At 35.7% G+C, this 22,977-nt stretch overlaps 1 protein-coding gene across 1 annotated transcript in view; it reads left to right on the top strand.

Moving 5' to 3' along the window:
* Positions 1-22,977, top strand: part of LOC107582280 (neurobeachin-like) — a 288,543-nt gene that overhangs the window by 166,112 nt on the left and 99,454 nt on the right. The window contains exons 35-37 of the mRNA XM_016268046.1: positions 2,203-2,267; positions 5,762-5,870; positions 12,621-12,787. Coding sequence (XP_016123532.1) covers positions 2,203-2,267; positions 5,762-5,870; positions 12,621-12,787 — 341 coding nt within the window. The remainder of the gene's footprint in view (positions 1-2,202; positions 2,268-5,761; positions 5,871-12,620; positions 12,788-22,977) is intronic.

Raw genomic sequence — 22,977 nt, forward strand, 5'->3', positions numbered from 1 at the left:
TCTGTCTATCATCTATCTGTCTGTCTGTCTGTGTGTCTGTCTAGTATCTATCTATCTGTCTGTCTATCTATCTATCTATCTATCTATCTATCTATCTATCTATCTCTCTGTCTATCATCTATCTGTCTGTCTGTCTGTCTATCTATCTATCTATAATTAAGACGTGAAATGTTTGGAAATAAATGGGCTGCTCTGCATGGTCTGTTGAAAATGATGCTGATGAAGATGATTATTTGGAAGTCAAACTTTAGAGGTTCTTGCCATTGAATTCATACAGCTTTTTTGGGGGGACCAGTTGAGTAGAAGAAATAGCAAAAATGACTCAGAAAAGTGTGGTTAGTTCTGACATTTCACAGTTAAAAACTTTCATGTCCAAAATTATTTTTTGGGCCACTATACATTACCGATTAAAACCACCCAACCACAGAAAAGGCCATATTTCCCAGCATTCCCTGTCATCACTGACTAAGCAAAGCTTTATTTATACAGCACCTTTAAAAATAGTGTTTGTAAAGGTCTTTGCAGAAAACATGAATGTCATATTATAATATGAAACTGGGAAATAAAACAATTAAAAGAAAATAAAATGCTCAAAACACTCTTGTTCTGAGAGCATCGTTCACATCCATCCCGAGCGGCTCTTCTCTCACCCTGACTCCCTCACCACGGGACAGGGGAATATTTTTGAGGCCCCTTTTTGCAAATGCCATCTTTCCTTTTGAACTTCAACCCTGCTTATGCTCTTCCCCTTTAACTCATACCTTAGAGAGCAAACAGGAGAATGGAGGAAAGTTTCCCATAGTGAGAAGCACGACTGCCTTTTAATCACCTCCAGACCCGTGCTGTGTGTGTGAGAGACAGCAGGGGAAGGAGAGCCCGGGAAACGGGGAGAGGGAGGGCATGAGACGTTCCCTAAGGCCTCAAAAGCGCTCGAGGCAAGGCGAGAGGGCCAGTCTCTAGACGGAGGTCTTCGGTGATCTGTCACTGGGTGCTCACAGGGAGGAAATGGCTGTGTTTAAGGGGCAAGAGGATACAGTTTCATTCAGCAATTACATCTCTCCAGTGTTTACGGATCTTTGCGCAGAGGAAGAAAAGATGCTTGCACACACACAAGGCTGAGTTCCAGCCTTTTTATGGCTTTGGCTCTCGATCGCGTAGACTGTATGTGACCTCAAAGCCGTCTTTGCTTTCTCAAATACATAGCAATCCAATTTGCTGCGATCACTATCACTAGATGTTTCATTTAGGCTTAACATGAGACTTTAGGAGAGATATATTTTTGTGTGCAGATGTTTTTGCCACTGTTTTTTTATTTATTTATTGTATTATAGATGTTCTTCGATCAATTTTCACCAGGACTTATTTGGATCTAACCATAAATTAACTTTCTTGTTTTCATGCATATTTGCGTATATCCTAAATTCACAAAATTAAATAATATTTTTACACTTAATGCATAAAATACAATGTGATTGGAAATGGACTGGAAAAGTGAGATTTATCTTGATTTTCCTTCAAAATGTTGTCTCCTTGGTATCCAAGTAAAAAAGTGGTAGAAATGACTATATAAATAATATTACAATTTTGTAAGTATGTATGTATAAATAAATTTAAAAAATTTGTTACGTGAAATAAACATTAACTGAAAAAAAAAACATTTCCCATTTTAATTTAATTAAACTTGTACTAAAAATAACTACACTGAAATAAAATGAATAACAACTAAATTGCTAAACTAAATTAAAATTTAAAAATATAAACAGAAAATATAAAAATAAAAACGGATTCATAATATGAATAAATATAATAGTATATCAACAGTACTAAAATAGCACTGATAATAATTATAAATTATTAAAATTAATATATATTTAAAATATTTTTCGTATTATTAATAATATTAAGCATTTTTATAACACACTATTGAAGTTTTAGAAATGTAATGGTTAATATTTTTATGATGGTTCGTAATATTTAAGATCAAAAGTCTGGGTCCAGCAAAACGTTTCCAAGTTGATTTTAATGGGACTTTTTATGTAACAAAAATACAAAGAACTTAGTTTCAAAATTATTTAAATCAACATCAACACTTAGATATTCTTTTGGATATACTTGTTCCCTTGGTGCAAAAGCTGTCTTTAATCACACTGATGAAAAATGAACACAAGCTACATATAAACGAAAAATGTTTGTTTCTTTCAGGAGTGGCAGAACTCTATACAGAAGAATGCTGGCCTGGCTTTCATTGAACTTATCAACGAGGGAAGGTAAAGTCTCACTTCTGCTCCTCAAACACCATTACTAGCTCACATATCACTGTACTGTAGCTAATGTCACTTTAAACTGGTTATCTAGTGCTGGTCTGTTCGGCTGTCCGGTTGCCATGGCATCAGGGAGGGAACCAGATTAGCCCCTAAGCCTCTCATCCCACTAGTTTGGCTACAGTCTGTGTGTGTGTGTTTTGAGTGGAAGTGGTTGACCAGAGTGGAAAATACGCTGAGATAAGCATGTTGAGAGAGAGTGGCTTTATAAATCCTCTGATGTACTTTCTCTCCAGAATGTGTAAATCATGTGTGAGTTTTTAAACATATCCAACATGCTGTTTTGTTTTTTTAGGTATACTTTTCTGTCTCAAAAAAGATTGTGTTTGTGTGCGTGTATGTCTTTGTCCATGTGTTTGTCAGGTTTAGGCTTTGAATCATTGTTGTCAAGCTGATCCAGGGCGGCTCAGCCTGCACATCCATCTGCTGACCCATCTGTGCACACACACACACACACATTTGGACACTAAGCCTGAGTCAGCAGAGATAGTCGCTGTCCAGGGTGCTGGCACATCAGTCATTCACCTTCTCTACCTGTCTGTCTATCTGTCTCTCTGTCTGTCTGTATCAGTGGCTCTCATTCCAAATCCTTACCTCAGTGGCAGTAGAGTAGTGATCGCCTACAGTGATCGCCTGGAAGCATTTTCCCATTCGTGTTCTTTATAGAGGTTAAATTAAGTGATATAAATATGTATTTTGGAATGTTTCATGGGAGTGGATGGATGCTACTAGCAACAGTGCCTTCTCTTATACCAAGGAGATTCTCTTTTTTTAGTAATTCACAGGGAAATCTGTAATTAAATACTCTACCATTCAAAAGTCTGGGGTCAGTATTTTTATTAAAAAAAAAATTTAATAAATGCATTTGTTCAGCAAGGATGCATTAAATTGATCAACATTTTAAAGGCTTAACGTTGTTATTAAAATAAATAAATAAATAAATAAAATAAAATCAGCGTATTAGAATCATTTCTGAAGGATTATGTGACAGCGAAGACTGGACTAATAGTTGCTGAAAATTCAGCTTGGCCATCACAGGAATAATCTAAATTTTTTAAATGTATTTAAATAGAAAAAAAGTTATTTTTAAACTGTAACAATATTTCATAAAAATTTTTACTGTGTTTTTGATTAAATAAATGCAGCCTTGGTGAGCAAAATAGACTTCTTTTAAAGGGGTCATATGATGTTGCTAAAAGAACATTATTTTGTGTATTTGGTGTAATGAAATGTGTTTATGTGGTTTAAGGTTCAAAAAACACATTATTTTCCCCATACTGTACATTATTGTTTCTCCTCTTTCTGAACGCGTCGATTTTTACAAAGCTCATCGGTCTGAAAAGCGAGGTGTGCTCTGATTGGCCAGCTATTCAGTGTGTTGTGATTGGCCGAATGCCTCAAGCATGTGAAGGAAATGTTACGCCCCTTACCATACTGTGATGCCGTGTCCCGGAGCGACGAGACAAAAACATTAAAACCCATTATAAACGAGGCATTTGTTGCATCCAGTGGGGACATAATTACTGATTATAATGACTTATACTGTCTTTTTATGCGTTGCGTTGCATCGAGCCACGTAAACATAAAACCATGTCTGCATTTGTGATCAGAGAAATGACAAACAACAAGCGCTACTCTACACTGCTCAAAACTCGCGTTCAGTGGCAAATCCTTTAAATATGAAAACGTACTTAGGGACTGTGAGTCAGAACAGCCGGCATTGTAGTCTACTCTACCAGGATCAGGAAACAGTCCTCCATAAAATGTGCTGCACACATCTGAATATTTGGGTTGAACTGTTCTGGAACAGTGTTTTAAATACAACTTAACCACTGATTTCTAGTCGTGTCCTCTTTTGGAAAACCAAACAAAGAATTTTCACTTTCGCAATGAAACACACAGCGTCTTCACAACATGGCGGCGGCGGTGGCAGCAACAATAAAGTTACACCTTCTTTCTTTGCGTGAACATTTGGGTGGCGTTATGCAAATCTTCCCACATCGTGACGTAGACATGTGGGGGCGTGTTTAAACGAGGCGTTTCAGGAGCGCGTGGACCAGTCTTAACTTTTATAAAGAATATCTCTTTGGGTTTGAGGCTTTAGTCTTTGTAACTTTAGGGATCTTATCTATTCATGAACAGCTTGTAACACTCCAAAGAGAAAGGAAAACTTGAAATCGCATCATATGACCCCTATAAAAACATTTCAAAATATCCTACAGACCTTTAAATGGTAGTGTGTAATAATTAGTGTATTTTTTAATTCATTGATGAAATATGTTTACAAAAACAAATACGTATAAAATATAATAATTAGGATAAATTAGGATTTTGATAAATAAATATATTGATTAATGTATAAATACACTTTATGTATGTATGTGTTCTATACATATTTATTTATTTATTTTAAAAACAAAGCAGTTAGAACTGATGGTACGGTAGGTTTGTATGTAATCACTGAAAAAAAAATGGACAGATTGAAAGTGATTTTTCTTTCAGAAACCAGCAGATGCACTCCATATATTAACTGGCTAGTTTATTTGAACTATTTAATGAGACTAATGTTGTGTTTGGCCTCTTGGAAAGTCTCCTTATGTTCTAATAACAAACTAAATGAAAAGTATTAAAGTACTTTGTAAAACTTTGCTTGTGGAGTAATTTCTGAAGTAATTGCACGAACTTTCAGCCTTGGAGTGTTTATATAACAGTCTATTCCAGTTTATTTATATACATTCAGTTTTTAGTAGGGCATCTGTGATTTATGAGCCGCACCATGTCACTATTTTGGATATATGTCACCCCTGTGCCTCTGCTCTGGAGCCCCTGTTCTGTTTCACCTGCACCGTCATATAAGTCACCAAGGCCACAACACTTTCTGCCTTTTGGAACTCTAGAAATACTCAATAAATGTTTTGCTGTGGATCTTTAACATACTCTTCATGATGCACAGCTGCTGTTTCAACTTCTCTGCCAGTACTGAAGAAGTAAAGTCATGCCCTAGATTTAAATTTGAACTGTTACCATGCTGAGATTGAGGTTGTGTACTATTTTTTTCTTCCTCCTCTGAGCGCCAAATATTATTTATTGCTTGTCAACACTTAAAGAAGCATGCACATTTGAATTCTGTATACCGGATTGAAGCCCCTCTGCGGGATGGGAATGGAAATTTACGCTCAGCATTATGTTCCACAGAAACGCCATGGTTCTTGTTAATTAAAACAAAGCTGACTTAATGATGTGTAAAATGACAATTAACACAAAGTAACAGAGATCCCATAAAAGATGAATGATTGCATTTTCTATAAGGGTATCAAACTGAGAATTGTGTGGTGGGTTGTGTGTCATGTGCAGATGTGTTATTTTATGTGTGTTTAGGGACTGACTGAATGCCATTTGTTTTAAATTCCCAGTTGAAAACCATATTTTCTTCATTTTAGACTCCTTTGTCATGCCATGAAGGATCACATCGTTCGAGTGGCCAATGAAGCAGAGTTCATCCTTAACAGACAGCGAGCTGAGGACGTCCACAAGCATGCAGAGTTTGAGGTAGATGACTTCTGAGAATCAAGGCCTTTTTAGACCAACAGTACATGCATATATATATATACAGTGGGGCAAAAAAGTATTTAGTCAATAGATCCCCATGGATCTGTTCTGGATTTAGATATTTTACTGTGTAATATGACTGAATTAAGTAGCTAGATCAGATCGCTAATCCCACTCTGAATCCATGTGAAACCTAAATAATCTACAAAGAAATCTGTTTTTTTGCGAATCCGATACAACACGAGAGAGAAAATCTGTAGTAAAGCCAGCAGTGGGGGAGGCCCATAATCCTCTGCTCATGTCTCCTACAGCGGATTAATCAACAGATATTAGCTCAGTACTAAGACACTTAATAACTCTTCCCTTAATTATACATAAGTGGCCTCTGAAAAGTAAGGAACAATGTTAAGAGATTGTGTTTATGTCTCATTTTAAACTATTAGCTATTTCTATCAAGAGACAGAAAATGTTCTTTACTTTAGTATTTAGCAAGGTTTAGATAGGAGCTCTGTATGGATGTTCATTTCGGTTATTTTTCCTAACCGACAACCGACGCTCATTAACCGATTGTTAACTGTTAACCGACAAGATTATTTTAAATTAGAATTGAATGAAATTACAAAGGATAAGTGTCTGTGACCCGTTAAAAAATACTAACATTTGTTTTCCGGGGATTCATTTTACATGCGCAAAAAGCAGCAAACAACAGAACATGAGGATTCACATGGCCATATCATATCACATCACGCACCTGCAGCGCTTCTGCCAGCGGAGAAAAACATAATAAAGCTAGTTGTATATAAAACAAATAAATAGGCCTATACGAGAAACATATTTTTACTTAATTAATAAATTAAGAAAATGAAAGAAAAACTGTGCAACAAGTAGCCTAGCCTAGTATGCAGAGTTTCGGTTCATTTTTGTGTTGCGCGAAAGGAAACAGATGGCAGAAAGCGGCATCCTATTTTTCTTTAGGCTTATTTTACAAAAGCACAAATATTTGTTTTTATTGTGAATGTACACAAACCTTTTACAATTCCGATTAACTTTATGACTAAAAGAAGTAGTTGCTTCCACTGTTAGAAGGAAAAAACTCAAGTGATTGCGCCGGCGCCGCATGCGCACACACAGTTAAGCATTGCTACCTTGACAATGCAGCCTGTTCATTATCATAATAAAATACAGTCAATCAAACATATGGGGAAAAAAACGATGTAGTAAAATCTGTGCCGTTAAGCGTTATCACAGTACCGCCGTGAATGATGTTATGCAAAACATTTTGTTTTACGTAGATATTGGAACGCCTATAGTGAAGCCTAGGCTACATAATAAATAATAATTTGCCATTCAAATACATCACGAATACGGAAACATTTGATTTAGTGTGGAATGAGAGACCCAATGTTGGTTTCAGTTTCGTTTTAGCCTAAATTAATTCGTTTTGGCTTATCGTTTATATTGCTATAGCTTCTTATATTTTTAATTCTTGTTCTTTTCTAAATACTGTTAATTGAAAGGATTTGTTGTGGAGTGAGGGGAACTAAAATAGCCTAGCTATGTTTACAGTGTTTATTATTATGTTTGTAAACATTTCTTGTCAGCATTAGGCCTATTTCTGAATGAAACAATAAAATGTGACTTATACGCGACTTATGGTTTTCCCCCTAAAAAATGTTAGTGTTGAAAAATGTTAATTAAACTGTTCATAATAAAACCTTTTTTTAAATAAAAAAAAAATACTAGTGCTGTCAAATGATTAATCGCGAGTAATCGCATCCAAAATAAAAGTTTTTGTTTACATAATATATGTGTGTGTGTACTTTGTATATTTATTATGTATATATAAATACACACACATACAGCATATATTTTGAAAATATTTACATGTATTTACATAATATTAATAATACTATAATATACAAATATTACAATATTGTCAGCATTAGGCCTATTTCTGAATGAAACAATAAAATGTGACTTATACGCGACTTATGGTTTTCCCCCTAAAAAATGTTAGTGTTGAAAAATGTTAATTAAACTGTTCATAATAAAACCTTTTTTTAAATAAAAAAAAAATACTAGTGCTGTCAAATGATTAATCGCGAGTAATCGCATCCAAAATAAAAGTTTTTGTTTACATAATATATGTGTGTGTGTACTTTGTATATTTATTATGTATATATAAATACACACACATACAGCATATATTTTGAAAATATTTACATGTATTTACATAATATTAATAATACTATAATATACAAATATTACAATAATATTATGTAAACAAAATCCTTTATTTTGGATGCAATTAATCGCGATTTATCGTTTGACAGCACTAATTAAAACATAAACCAAATATATGATTAATTTTATTTTAATATGTAAAATGCTTGAAGACAGGATGTATTGGGAATATCATCATGGCTGAAAGGGGTTTATATTCATATTTTATTATTTTATACCAAGTACAACCACTATATGTATATAATGATAATTATTTATACCATGGTGTGTCTGAATACTGAATACTCCGTGGAGGCTCTGCTTCATGACGGGTGGTTCTTGGCCTCCACGTTGTGCATTAAAATTGTTTAATGCACAGCTAGCCATGCATTATCCCTTACATATAATTATTCATTATATCATAATTATGTTTAATTGTATTCTAATGTACAAAACAGATAAAGGCTGAGGGGATTTCAATATTTTATATTCATTTTTGCTGTCTGAAAAGTAGTGTGTGTGTGTATATATCAGTATTTTTATGGTCTTTTTGCATATCGGTAATATAATAATAACAATAATTAAATCAATACTCCTCACCCCCACTGCACCATTTTGCTCAACATCTTTTACACATTCTTAATTTGTAAGCTCTCCTTCCAAAAAAAAACAAACAACTACGAGGACAAAAAAAAAATCAAAGGAAAGAAAAAAAAATCTAATAACTGAAATCTCATTTGAATCCATTTTCTATGACCAAAAATAATTAAAAAGTGTGTGTATTTAGTTAAAGGGGTCATATGATGTTGCTAAAAATAACATTAGTTGGTGTATTTGGTGTAATGCAATGTGTTTATGCGATTTAAGGTTAAAAAAACACATTATTTTCCATATACTGTACATTATTGTTTCTCCTCTATGCCCCGCCTTTCTGAAACGCGTCGATTTTTACAAAGCTCATTGTTCTGAAAAACTAGGTGTGCTCTGATTGGCCAGCTATCCGGTGCATTGCGATTGGCCGAATACTTCAAGCGTGTGACGGAAATGTTGCGCCCCTTACCATACTGTGATGCCTGTCTGGCTGGAGCGACGAGACAAAAACATTAAAACCCATTATAAATGAGGCATTTGTTACATCCAGTGGGGACGGATTATAATGACATATACTATCTTTTTATGCGTTGCATCATGCCACATAAACATAAAACCATGTCTGCTTTTATGATCGGAGAAATGACAAACAACAAGCGCTACTCTACACTGCTCAAAACTCGTGTTTGAATCGTCACTGGCAAATTCTAAGAATAAAAGTTACGCCTTCATTCTTTGCGTGAACATTTGGGTGGCGTTATGCAAATCTCCCCACATCGTGACGTAGACATGTGGGGGCGTGTTAGAACGAGCCGTTTTAGGTAGGCGTGGTTGACTCTTAACTTTTATAAAGAATATCTCTGGATTTGAGACTTTAGTCTTTGCAACTTTACAGATCTTCTTTATGCACCAAGAGCTTACAACACTTCAGAGAGAAAGGAAAAATTGAAATCGCATCATATGACCCCTTTAAGATCATGTTTTATCCTTTAGTCATGACTATTCACAATAGAATGCATTCTCTTGTACCTTATAACTGTAATATATTCAGTGTGAAGATGAATGTTACACTAACTTCTTAGAATATCAGTATCAACCTATCTTTATTATTCTGTCAATGATGCAGTGGTTGCTGTAAATGTAAATCAAGGATTAGCAGCACTTACTGTGGAATCTGTCATCATGTATCTCTGATATGAAACTCTGAGGGCACGTGCATGACATCAGTATGCAGTCAGCACACACTCTTTCACACAGACGCACGAGTACATGAAGTGATGGAGTGATGAGCTTCCTATCTGCAACGCGCAGCCTGTCTGAGACGGTTGTTTTATATACTGCTCTTGAGGATCCTTGACCTGCTAGATAAAAAGCAGCAGGCTCTAGATAGGCGATGTCACAGCTAACCAAAGACGTCGTCTTGCCCCTCAAGTCCTGGAGAAGGATGGGTGCACGGCTTTCATTCCTCCTCTTCTTTATTACCTCGGTCTACAGATTGAAGATTCTGTAAGCAGATAAGATATTTTTACAATTAAGCTGGTGTCAGTTTCAACCCTCATATCCTCCCTTGAAGTGATAAATAACGTTTGATATTTGTCAGCGCGGCACATGGTAAGGAGAGATGACGCCGGGAGATTGAGTTATCGGCCGTTTGAAGAATATGTCGAGGTATAATATCTGACAGAATTCAAATATAAGAAAGGAAATTCAATTACTTGCTCTCGCCCCTCCTCTCTGTTCTCTTGCACCCCACCAGCTTGTGTTAGCAAATTAGATTTTGAATATTAGCAAGAGGTCCCCCCCCGGGGTCCACGTGGGAAGACAATCTTATTGTAGCGGGGAAGATAAAGTCAGCGGGCTGCTTCATGTCACCCTTAGTCTGAGAGACCTTTTAGTCTCAGTGCTGTTTATAGTGCCTGTTTGTAGCTTCTGTCTGTAAAAAGTGAACTTTAAAGTTATAGTGCTTTATACAACACAGATGCAGCTTCACAGTAATAACAGAATCAATGATGCAGAATTCTTCAAATATGAGACAAATTCAAATTCTGCTATGACAGTTCAGTAAATAAATAAAGTTTAAGTATAAAACAAGTTCAGTTTGTTTGTAAGTGGCTCTTCAGAGTACCGCTTAGGCCCCGCCCACAACCGCTGACGGACTGTCCCGTATTAGCATATTTCCACCCTCAGCAAGTTGTACGCGGTCTGACAATTTCTCCACGCTCAAGCTGCTGTAGCGACAGCAATGTCTCGCGAGCAATGCAGGTGTTTTGTAGTTGAATGTAAAAGTGAACAAAAGAGTATTAATTTTTTCCCAACATCAGAGCCACTGAGGATGCAGTAGATTAGTTTTGTTTTTGATGATAATGTGCCACCAAATACACACAAAAAAATGGAAGAGATGGGTGGAGTGAGCAGTAGCTCATTATCATTTAAAGAGACATGCACTGAAATGGGCCGCTGTAAACAGAGCTGTTTTTTACTAGGTAAAAAGTGTGTTGTTTTACACGACCATTGAGGCATTTTAACCAAAGTATGTTGCAGACATTTCATAAAGACCCTAAAGAATCATACCAACTTGTGGAAAATGGGCATCCAATGTCCCCTTTAAAGGGATAGTTAACCCAAACTTACACTCATGTCATCCCAAACCTTGTTCTTCTGAAAGTTCTTCTGCAGAACACAAAAAAATGATGTTTTGAGGAATGTTTCAGCTGTTTTTGTCCATATAATGAAAGTCAGTGGGGTCCAAAACAACACGGGACCTTATAAACTTTCACTGTATGAACAAAAAATAAAAATTCTGAGACATTCTGTAAAATATCTTCTTTTGTGTTCCACAGAAGTGAGAACATCATTTAGGTTTCGAACAACGTGAGGATGAGTAAATGGGAAAGTAAGTGGTAAATATGATATATGTTGTATATTGACATGGTAAAGTAATGGAAAACATTCTTTGTTCTTAAAGGGACCGTTCATCCAAAAATGAAAACACCCTCATGTCTTTCCAAACCTCTAAGACTTTTTCTTCTGCAGAGCACAAAAGAAGATGTTTTGAGGAATGTTTTAGTTGTTTTCGCCATATAATGAAAGTCAATGTCCAAAACAACACAGACCTCACTAACTTAAAAAAAAAAACACTGAGGCATTCTTTAAAATATGTTCTTTAGTGTTCCACAGAAAAATACATACTCAGGTTTGGAACAATATCAGGATAAGTAAATGGTATGTTGCACTGTATGTTGACATGGTAAAGTAATGGACATTCTTGGTTCTTAAAGGAACAGTCCAAAAATGAAGAAAAAAACACTCTCACGTAATTCCTAACCTGTATGACTGACTTTCTTCTGCAGATGATGTTTTGAAGAATGTTTTAACCGTTTGAAACAGTGTTAATTAATCGAGATTAATCACATCCAAAATAAAAGTTTTTGTTTACATAACATATATATATATATATATATATACTTTATATTATATATAAATATTAATATTTTATATGTAAACAAATTTTTTTTCTTAAATATATACATGCATGTGTATGTATTTATATAGACATAATAAATATACACAATACACACACATATTATGTAAACAAATTTTATTTTGGATGCGATTAATCGTTTGACAGCACTAGTTTGTAATGAAAGTCAGTGGGGTGAATGGAAGTCAAAACAGCACTGGACCTCATTGATTTTCACTGTATGGACAATAAGCCCTTTTTAAAATGTCTTCTTCTGTGTTCTGCATAAGAAAGAATGTAATTCAGATAGTCATGAGGATGAGAAAAGGATGACGCTTCATTTTTGGATGAACTGTCCCTCAATTCATCCAACTGAGTTCTTGTTTTCAGAATACTGATTCATTGTGATGTTTACTGTAGTTGTTAATCTTTTACATCTTTTCTCTCTCTTTCTCTTTCATCCATATGTCGGTCAGTCTAACTGCGCACAGTACGCGGCAGACAGAAAAGAAGAGGAGACTATGTGTGATCACCTCATCAGTGCCGCCAAACACCGTGATCATGTGACAGCCAATCAGCTGAAACAGAAGATCCTCAACATCCTCACCAATAAACACGGAGCCTGGGGCTCAGTAGCGCAGAGGTACAGCTGTGTGCATGTGTGAGGGTGTTTCTTCAATTGTGGCCACTTTTGGCCCTGTAGACAAAGCTTTCAGGAGACAGATTTAATGTGGCCATCATATAACAAAAAAAAACAAAAAAACCCTGGGGCATACAAGTTGCTGTAGTTGAAGAAACACCTGTGTTTGTCAGTGTGTGTGTGTGTGTGTGTGTGTGTATGTGTTTGTAATAGCGTGCATCTTCTCCATGGTCTGTGTACGGTCTTTTTAGAGGCGAGTATTATACTATTACCTTTGTGACACAAACACACACAGCCAGGCCTCTGATGTGACTCCTATTTAATGTCATTTTCTTGCTCTCCACCAGGGTCGGTCTACAGGTCAGCAAACTCAATTACCACACCAGACCACTAAATCCTCAGAGACAGATCACTGGTGGTCAGGCTGTGTGTGTGTGTGTGTGTGTGTGTGTGTGTCTGACTCTCCCTCTCAGTCTCACAGTGGAGCACCTGGCAGTTGTTACAGTGGTCTCAAGGGTCCTGTTACAAAAATACTGACTAGAGTTCCGTTTCCCACCAAACACACACAAACAGACCCAATATAAGCCAAGATCTAAGACATAAGTCTGTACAAAGTGACGGTTTTATCTCAAGATCATGATCAAGGAGAAAAATTAAGAAACAACAACTAGCACAAACAGCTTTGAATGTAGTAAAGTAATAATTTAAATACATGTTAAAATACTTTCTTTTAACCCACTTTAATATACTGAGACAACTATAAGTAAGCCGTCTGTGTTTCAACCAATGATGTGTGTTTGGGGTGGGACAGTAAGTTTGTTTGACCAATGGCAGTCGGAAGAATAAAAACCCATTTGAAAACAGTCATTATTTTAGCAATTCCACTTGGTGACACTAGAGGGGCAGAAATTACACAATAATTTCATTTTTATGAATTTTTATCTTACTTCTAAATTTTTTGACTTGGTGCCAAGTTGCAATATCTAACAAGACAAATACCTTACAAGACACATGTATTTGTAAAGCAACTCTCCGTAAAATATTAATATTAAATAAATATAAAAATATTAATACATTTTCAGAAAGTGTTTCTTTAATATGAGTGTATTTTTCATTTGTTTCCTTTATTAAGATTTGTTTCCTTTATTAAAAATCGTAATTTTTTTTCCCGTCATCAGAGCCACTGAGGACGCAGTGGATTAGTTTTGTTCTTGATGGTAATGCACCACTGAATACATAAAAAATGGACGAGAGGGATGGGGGTGAGCAATAGCTCATTATCAGTTAAACAATTAAAAAAACTAATGGGAAAACAAGACACACTTGCGATCTATAAAAAAAATTGTTGTAATGATTTTTAAATATTAAGATATTTCAACTGGAAAGCATTGACAGAATACTCATTAAAATAAATATTAAATATTAAAACTATAATGTATATAAAATATGAATATTAGCAGAAAGTCCATAATTGAAATAGCTGTGGAATTGCCTGCAGCAAATGTGCCTTCAGTTCCATTGGTGGAACACATTGGCCAACAGCCAGAAGACCCACTTACGAACATTTGTACACAAACACACTCCAAGCACAATTACTGATTTGCCTTCCAAATTGGCTGGATTTGCAGAAACAGTGGCTGTGGGTTTCTTATTAAATTGGAGAAATCCACTGCAGATGGTTGAATGTACATGATGGCGTCATGTTTACCGCTCCAATAAGAAACATCAGCATGAACTGCTTCGGTGGAAATGGTGGACTGATTGTACTTCTGTTATCAGTTTTGATCAATCCAAAGATTCTAGACGTCCCATAATTTTGATCTGTCAGTCCTTGTTCTTTGACATGTTGTCAGACACAGAGTCTTACATTAGCAGTGCTGTAACCGCACTGTACCACATTCACAATAATGAATGTGAGATATAAGCTCGCAATTTCAAGAAAAAATTTATAATTGGCAATTACCTTTTTTACATTTTTATTCTGTGGCGCAAACAAGCTTCCATAGAAACTTCATTATGTAGCTGAATCAAACTAAAATACTCAAGCAGACACAAAAAAAAGCACTTTGGCTTAAGACTGGCAAGGCCTGCACCGAGGGTCACTGCAATGGATGAAGACAGACGCGGCTGCCTGTGTGAGAGACAGAGTTCTAGTACAAGGTTAATAAATATGTTCTGTACGTGGGTTGTCCTATTTTAAATTTTAAGTCTGTGTTTAGAACACATTTCCCATGTGCTTACAGGATAAAACAAGAAATAACACTGCAGTTTGTTCTAACATAAAATATTCATTTTAGGTTTGCTTGCTTTGTAGCCTTTCGTATTTGTTTATTCATTATTATTTTTCAAGTATTGTTGAGATGCTTGTTTCATTATAGTTATGGGTATTCACATGTGAATCTTAATACACTTATTTATTTATTGAGTGATTTATTTAGGGGATGACTATGGATGATTGGAGTGCCATATTAATAAATATAATTTTCATGTAATTTACATTAATTAACACTTTTAGTTAATTAAAAATGTATTTAGTATTCTCAATTCTCCATGAAATGACAGTATCATCAAAGGCTGACCATGTCTGAAACATGTTATGTAACAGTGGCATCCAGTTTCTCAAATGCTGCCTTAAATTCATCACATCATGGTCCTTGTACCATAATAATAAAGAGCATCTAACACCAACTACACAAAATAATAAAAAGCTTGATACGGTGGTTTGGCTGAAAGTCTCTGCCACTATTCAGACTTATTCAAATATTTATGAAAACCACCTGGAAGGCATAACATTTGCATTGAGACAAAAGGTTATTGAGCTGGGGCACATTGTAAATGGTACCACAAAACTTCCAACAAATTCAAATTTAATGGTAACCTGCTGGAGAAGAAAAATGATGCAATATGTTCATGAGCTCAAGGCGGTGTTACAGCTGAGCAGCTTAGTCTTATTCAATGCTACATTAACTTTCCCATTTATGCGGCTTCTGTAAAATAGAAAGCCTGCGGCGTTCTGAAGTGTGTGTGTGTGTGTGTGTGTGTGTGTACTTTGCATATGTGTGAGTTAGTGTGTCCGCCTGAAAATGTATTTGTATTAGTTTGTTTGTGTGCGTCTTTGAGCGTGAACGCACCCAGATTGGTTTTCTTCTTTTGCTCTCCTTTTACTTGCTACAGCCTGGGGACACATGAAAAATGATCGAATACTGATTTGAAAAATGCGCCGTATCAGGTTTTCACATTTAGGCTTCTGAAAGCACAAACGTTCCCATGATGCATTGGAGCACCGCTTTGATTTTCACCATAATTTTTTTTGTGTGTGTGTAACAACTGCAGATGTTTTTATTTTTTTATATATATATATATATATTGATGAGCACTACCAGAAAAGCAGTTGTGTACATTATTAAATAAATAAATAAATGTTCTTTGTTGTGTAAAATCAAATAATCTGTGAGGGATGACGCACCGAAAGATGCAACGCTACATAGCAATTGCTCTATGGCTGCATGAGCTGAAAGCCAAATAACCAAATCCGGCCTACGAATCTTTAGTTCGATCATACTTCATGCTTGCCTGATGATGAATGTCCCCTGTATTGAGTCGGCATCAGAAAATCAATACTTCTCAAATTGAAACAGTATAGGGTTGTATTGATCTGGGCTGCTAAATCAGAGAGAGAAGGCTTTGATAGGACGTTGCCAGACAGCTCTGAGCCCAGTAATGACACAGTATCAATTTTGGCTTTACACTGATAAATCAACTCGAAAATTGGATGTCAGATTTTTTTTCTTCAAGCTTTTCACTGAGGGAGTTATTTTCCTTTCCCTCTCCTGTTGACCTCTGACCTCCGCCAGTGAATTATAAAGTTCAGTCTTGTCAAAAGTGAGAAGATGTCAGCGTTGGGATTATTGATGGAAAAGAAATCTATGAAATTGAAAAATCATGGAGCCATTTATTTGCATGTCATTGGCCTGTTATCCGGCTCTCTAAATCTTATGTCTTATTTGGAGGCAATGTGAGGCGGATTATTGTCATAATCAATTAACTACGTCACAAATCTTTGATATTTTCTCCCTGTTTTTAAGTTCATTACAGTGTAATATAAATTATATTATTTGTACTCATTAATAGGAAATAATATTTGTAGAAATATTATAATATTTGGTATATTATATGATATTTTAGAATGTGATTTAAAGTGTATAATTTCTGTATGATCCAAATGGTTTTCAATTAGGTTTGTTTGTTTATTTTAATATGGCATTCGCAATCCTCCATAATCATATCCATAATAAATATGCAAATAATTTAAATAAAAATATTTATAATGATCATTCCAGTGCAATAGAAATGGTTTTATCTGTTCTCACGATTAGGAAATAATCATTAAATATTATTTTATTTTATATATTATATGTTTTAAATCGTGTTTTACACTGCACAAAGTGTGTAATTTCTGTAACATCCAATTAAGTTTTCAATGAATATTTATTTATTTATATTAATATGGCACTCACAATCCTCCATAATCATATTCATAATAAATGACCAAATATTTAGTTAATTAAACAGATATATATTTAGTTAATTAAACAGATTTATATTTATAATTATACTATAAAAATAAATATAAAACTATTTTGATATCACAGAAATTACACGCTTTTTAAAATGTACATAATGCAAAAATAAACATTTCAAACAATTGTATTCTACATTGTTGTGACATTAATTATGTTGCATTACGTTTCCTTGCTTCAGTAAGTGTTAGCAAGTTATAATATTGGAAATTTATTTTTTATTTATTTGTCTTAACTTTTGGCATGCCACTCACATAAAATGAGCAGTTTAGTAGTATGCTATTAAAAACATGGACATTGCCTGATTAAATGCTAATGCTAGCTCTGCAAAACACACTCAGTCTCAGCAGTCTTCCCAAGCATCATGTCACACTGAATAAAGAAGATGCCCACCGATTTTCAGTCAGCATTTTTTGCCATGCAATGGCGCGTAGCTGACTATGCTTGGTGTCCAGTAATACTACTTCTTGGTGTCCATTACCTGGAGTTTAATGTAGCTCTAAACAGTCACTAATTGCTCCTGAATGGCTGTCTGTAACAAAAATGTAAAGGCCGTGGTCACAGTGGACGGCCATCCCGTTGTTGCGTTCATGCCCTTTGTCAACGTCGGCACTATGGCTGACAGCTGATCGAGGACCAGCATACCTGGACCACATCAGACCTTAACTTAACCTGACTTGTGTATTGATTGTCAACGCTTTCTCTGGTATAATTACTTTTTTTTTGCCATTGACGGAAAGGAGGGAGATGAAGAAAAAAGACAGTGTCAAGAGATGGAGAGTAGTGGCATGTATTGATTTGTTGGTAGGTGGAGAATGAGGGAGGTACCATTTCCCTTGAATAACGGTGCGCGTGGTCTCTTGTTTGATGGATGGCAGGAGTCCGATACTGGATAATAACTTGGTGATAGAATGAAGCCTTCCAGTTACACACGGCTTGGTTAAGCAGTCTCACTGGGAGTGGTTGAAAGGTTATCAATTCTAATAGCAGCAATTGAAGGGAAATAGTATATATACAGCCCTTATTGGTTATAGGCCCCACAAAATTGGGATTTTGGTCTGAGGTCTAAATAAAAGATCAGCTGTGATCTACTGTGCCATTTATTTTCAGAGACTGCAAGTCCCAACATGTTTGAATTGCAGGAAATATGGGGCTAAAAATGAAAATTCTGGCATTATTTACTCACCATCATGTCACCACACCAGTCAAGCTCTCATAAGAACCAAAGAACCATAAAAATAGTCATTAAAGCACACAGTATTATTGCATTTGCTTTAAATAATATGCATATATACAAACATAAAGTAAAAACAGTAATATTGTGAATATGAAATGTATTGTCATATGAATCCATGTACTGTCTGTGTCTAAATCTTCAAAAAAGGTCCTTTAGTGTTCCACTGGGGGGAAAAACTACAACAACAGAAAGACAGAGTAAATAATGACTGAATTTTCATTTTGTGTCAACCTATTTCTTTAAGCTAATTAGGGAAAGCAGGAGAGAACAGTGAATGTGATTCAAATGATCTTTGACATCTGAAGACTGATGAAGGAACTGCTGAAACGACTCTTAAACACACTCTTACCTGAGTGACCTTCCATTGCCATGTTTCTCATTGTGTCCAGTCTTGAAATAAACAAGTCCACTATGCTAGTTTCCACCGAAGCTCCTTTTGTTACAAAATGTTTGGTAAACTAAACACCCGTGGCCACCATTTGCAAGCTAGAAACTTTCACAATGACTCTTTCACTCACAAACCCCTCCGATTGTTTTTTGACCTACAAAAAGTCACTTCCCTTTGGGCGTGCTTAACCTCAAAGCTTGTGCTAATTATCTCTGGGAGAGAGGGCAGTTGGAACGATCATCAATTTCAACAGAAAAGAGCGCCACTGCTAGAGCTTTCCCGCTCGGTTGGCTTCGTCTTTGGTGAGAGATGGACGGTTTGCCGAATCGGGCGAGAAGGGATGTCTGACTTGTACTAGAACTCTGTCTCTCACACAGGCAGCCGCGTCTGTCTTCATCCATTGCAGTGACCCTCGGTGCAGGCCTTGCCAGTCTTAAGCCAAAGTGCTTTTTTTTGTGTCTGCTTGAGTATTTTAGTTTGATTCAGCTACATAATGAAGTTTCTATGGAAGCTTGTTTGCGCCACAGAATAAAAATGTAAAAAAGGTAATTGCCAATTATACATTTTTTCTTGAAATTGCGAGCTTATATCTCACAATTCTAACCTTTTTTCTTTAGAATTGCAAGTTATAAAATTGCAATCGAGAGTCTATAGGAATTGACTTTTTCTCAAAATTCTCTGTTTATCTCGCAATTTCGACTTTTTTTTCTCCGAATTTTGAATTTGCATATCACAAACCTTTTTTTTTTGCCATGGAATAAAAAATAAAAAAAGATAATCGTGACTATTTCACAATTTTTACTTTTTTTGTCTTTAAGTGGTGAATTTGACTGACTTTTTTCTCATAATTGTGAGATATAAACTCAGAATTGTGGGGAAAAAACACAGAATTGAGAGATATAAACTCAAAATTGTGAGAAAAAAGTCAGAATTGTGAGATAAAAATTCACAAATACCTTTTTTATTTATTTTTTTCCCCATAAGGTTACTGACTGAGTTGTGGACTATCACATGTGCCATTTTATTACTTTTCTATTACAGATCCTATGTTCAAAGATCATTTCATTTTAACTGAAAACCTAACTCACACCAGGTTTAAATGTGTTTACCTTAAAAAGATGAGACTTGAAAAATGAACGATAAATAGCTGGATACTCTGTAGTGATTTAAATGGAGTGTTTATATATGGTTTGGCTTTGATTCAGATATAAACTCTTGCGAAGAAATGAAAGCCAGGACAAAGATGAAAAGTTCAGGCTAGAGAATATATCCACAAAAGATCTGTTTACCAAAAGCTGTTTTCTAAATATTGCATAAAGGCATCCTTTTTTGTGGCTTTTCCTGACAGGCTACCTTAGGCGTAAATAATTTCCATCTGAGGTGCAATTCCATGAGGAGTACCATCTTAAATAAGTTTTGTAAAATCATGTTAAATGATCTCCATCTTGGAAAGGATTTTGGCTGTCAAACCCCAAAGATCAAGCTATATTTGTTTTAAGTAGTGCTAATACCCCCAATTTTAAACAGACATATGCAAAGGGAGTAGAGAGTTGGTTTAACGTCATTGAAAGTGTTGAGTGTGTGTTTAGCGTCATGAACATGGGCAATGGCAGCCATAACATCACAGAGTCAATGTGGCACTGAGGAAAGCCAGGCGACCCCCAAAATAGAGCAGTCACTGATTACCGCTATTTTACTAATTATGCTCCATTTATGTCCCCAATGGATGCATTTAATGAGAACATAATGGTGCCTTATTGAATTTCCCTGCCATTCCCTTTCTCTTATATGCCACAACAAGAGACTATCTGTAGTGACGTGATTTCTAGATAATCATCAATGGCCTCAATGACCGTGATCATGACTGTATTCTTCTCTCAAGCTGCTGTTAATGTAGTGCCCAAGCAAAAGCCATCATTCTGTATGTGTGCATAGACCAATAAATGAAAAATAGCATAGACAGACTGACAAAATGGGTTGTGAACGGTTTGCCAGTGATTGGCTTTACAAGTCAAATATGCATGGTTTGTTTTATTTATATATCATTGGACATAATCCTCTTTTTGTAGTTCCTATCAGTGTCTTGTGTGCCACAATAAAGTTTCTGAATTATATGCATTATCAACAAATGAACAAACAAATGTTTTTAATTTAGAGTAATTTGGCATATCGCAATTCATTTCAATCATTTTTATTGATTGAAAGCCCTATTTTTCTGTTATTATTATTATTATACATTTAGAACATACATTCATGCATGTACTGAATCCATAACCGCTTGTATGATAAAATATATTTAAATATATACTACATAGTGAATGCAGTAGTGACCGTGCGGGGAAAGAGACACTGATGCACATTGTCTATGTGGCACAAATGCCAATAATAATAAAAAAGTAAAATGTGACAGTTCTGAAACAATTTCAAACCACCTTCAAATGCGGTTTGGATTGAGATTGGGATTTCATATGGTGTTTTGCTGTCTGTGTGAACAAGGGCTTATTCAGAAAGACTCTGCTCAGAAGACTGAGGCTCTATTAGACCAGAGAGACTCAGAGGTGGTCAAAGATTTGTCTAGACGGAACAGTTGCACCACTGAATCCTCCCACTTAAATTAATCTTTGGAGATGTACATTGAAGGTCTGCTTGGTTTGGCCACTCAAGCCCTGCAGAGCAGCACGGTAACAGGGTAATCCATCTCATGAACCAGCATCCCACAATCCCCCACAACACCAGTGTAAAAGACCAATAGATCATATCTGCAGCCAGGCTTTCCAAACAAAAACATAGCTATATATATGTTTTAAGATTAAATTGGTGTCCTTTCCTTTATTTCCCGTTTTGCCATTTTAGACTGAATCATGGATGTCATTTTTTACGGCCTTTCACAAACAATACATGCCCTATGGACACAAGGGTTTTAAATCTTGTTCTCTCACTCTCTGAGAGTGTTTTTTAATGTGTGGAGGAGAGAGGAGGATACACAGTTTTTTACACCCGTCTTTTGTGATGCATTTAGAAAAAAATTAGACCCAAAGCAGTAGTAAATAATGACTGGCACTCTGGTTGGCTGATAGTTTTGGTTATCAGTGCTGGGAAATTAGCTTTTAAAATGCAGTTGGAAATCCATTTAGGTGATTGATGGCTGATGTGACTAATAAATTTGAGCGCTTTCGAGGAGGGCCGGCCCTCCACCATCCTTTATGCCTGTCATCATGAGCTGTGCGATTGGTAAAGTCGAGCGTATCGGAAGCTAATTCCAGTGAGTGATTACCATTCAGAAGAAACGGCTATCAGGATCCACTCTTTAATGTGAAGACCAGCGAGAATAGAGTATTTTTTTTTCATTCCTTTTTGAGATATAACACAATTAAGTAGCCTATTAGGCACTGCGTTTATTTTCTAATAACGACTCCTGCACAACAGCACCATTGCAAAATGTGAATGTCATATTGCTCTTTTATATAACAGTTAGTTCTGGTCAAATTTAATTGGCTGAATGGCATTCTATAAGCGATAATACAACATCAAAGAGACTTTTAAGCAGTTGTTGGATAGATAGAAATGCGTAAGATCTGGTTCGAGGGCGAGTCAAGTTTGAAATAATGCACGAATACACTACTTCTAATATGTGTTCTATAACTAAATTCCAGAAACATGCATATAAACACAATGCATTATATCGAGAAGTGTCATTTGGACATTGTTATTACAACAATGAGAAAACACAAAATAAAGCCAGGTGACAGGATCGAATATTCACTGCACAACTGGTCCCATCTGATATTGTCATTGGTCAGCAGATTCAAAATATTTGACACCCTTTTATATTCTCCTTTTCTTCCCTTACAATGCTTCATCCCCATTGAAATTGATCATTTCGTAGTGCTCTTTGTCGCAGCATAATATAGACACCCTATGAGTGAGTCACTGGATTTTTCACTCAACCGTTTCGTTCTTTGTCGGTGAACAAAACACCTCTGCTGGG

The sequence above is a fragment of the Sinocyclocheilus grahami genome, unplaced genomic scaffold (assembly GCF_001515645.1).
Source record: "Sinocyclocheilus grahami isolate Dianchi unplaced genomic scaffold, SAMN03320097.WGS_v1.1 scaffold42.1, whole genome shotgun sequence".
NCBI lineage: Eukaryota > Metazoa > Chordata > Actinopteri > Cypriniformes > Cyprinidae > Sinocyclocheilus > Sinocyclocheilus grahami.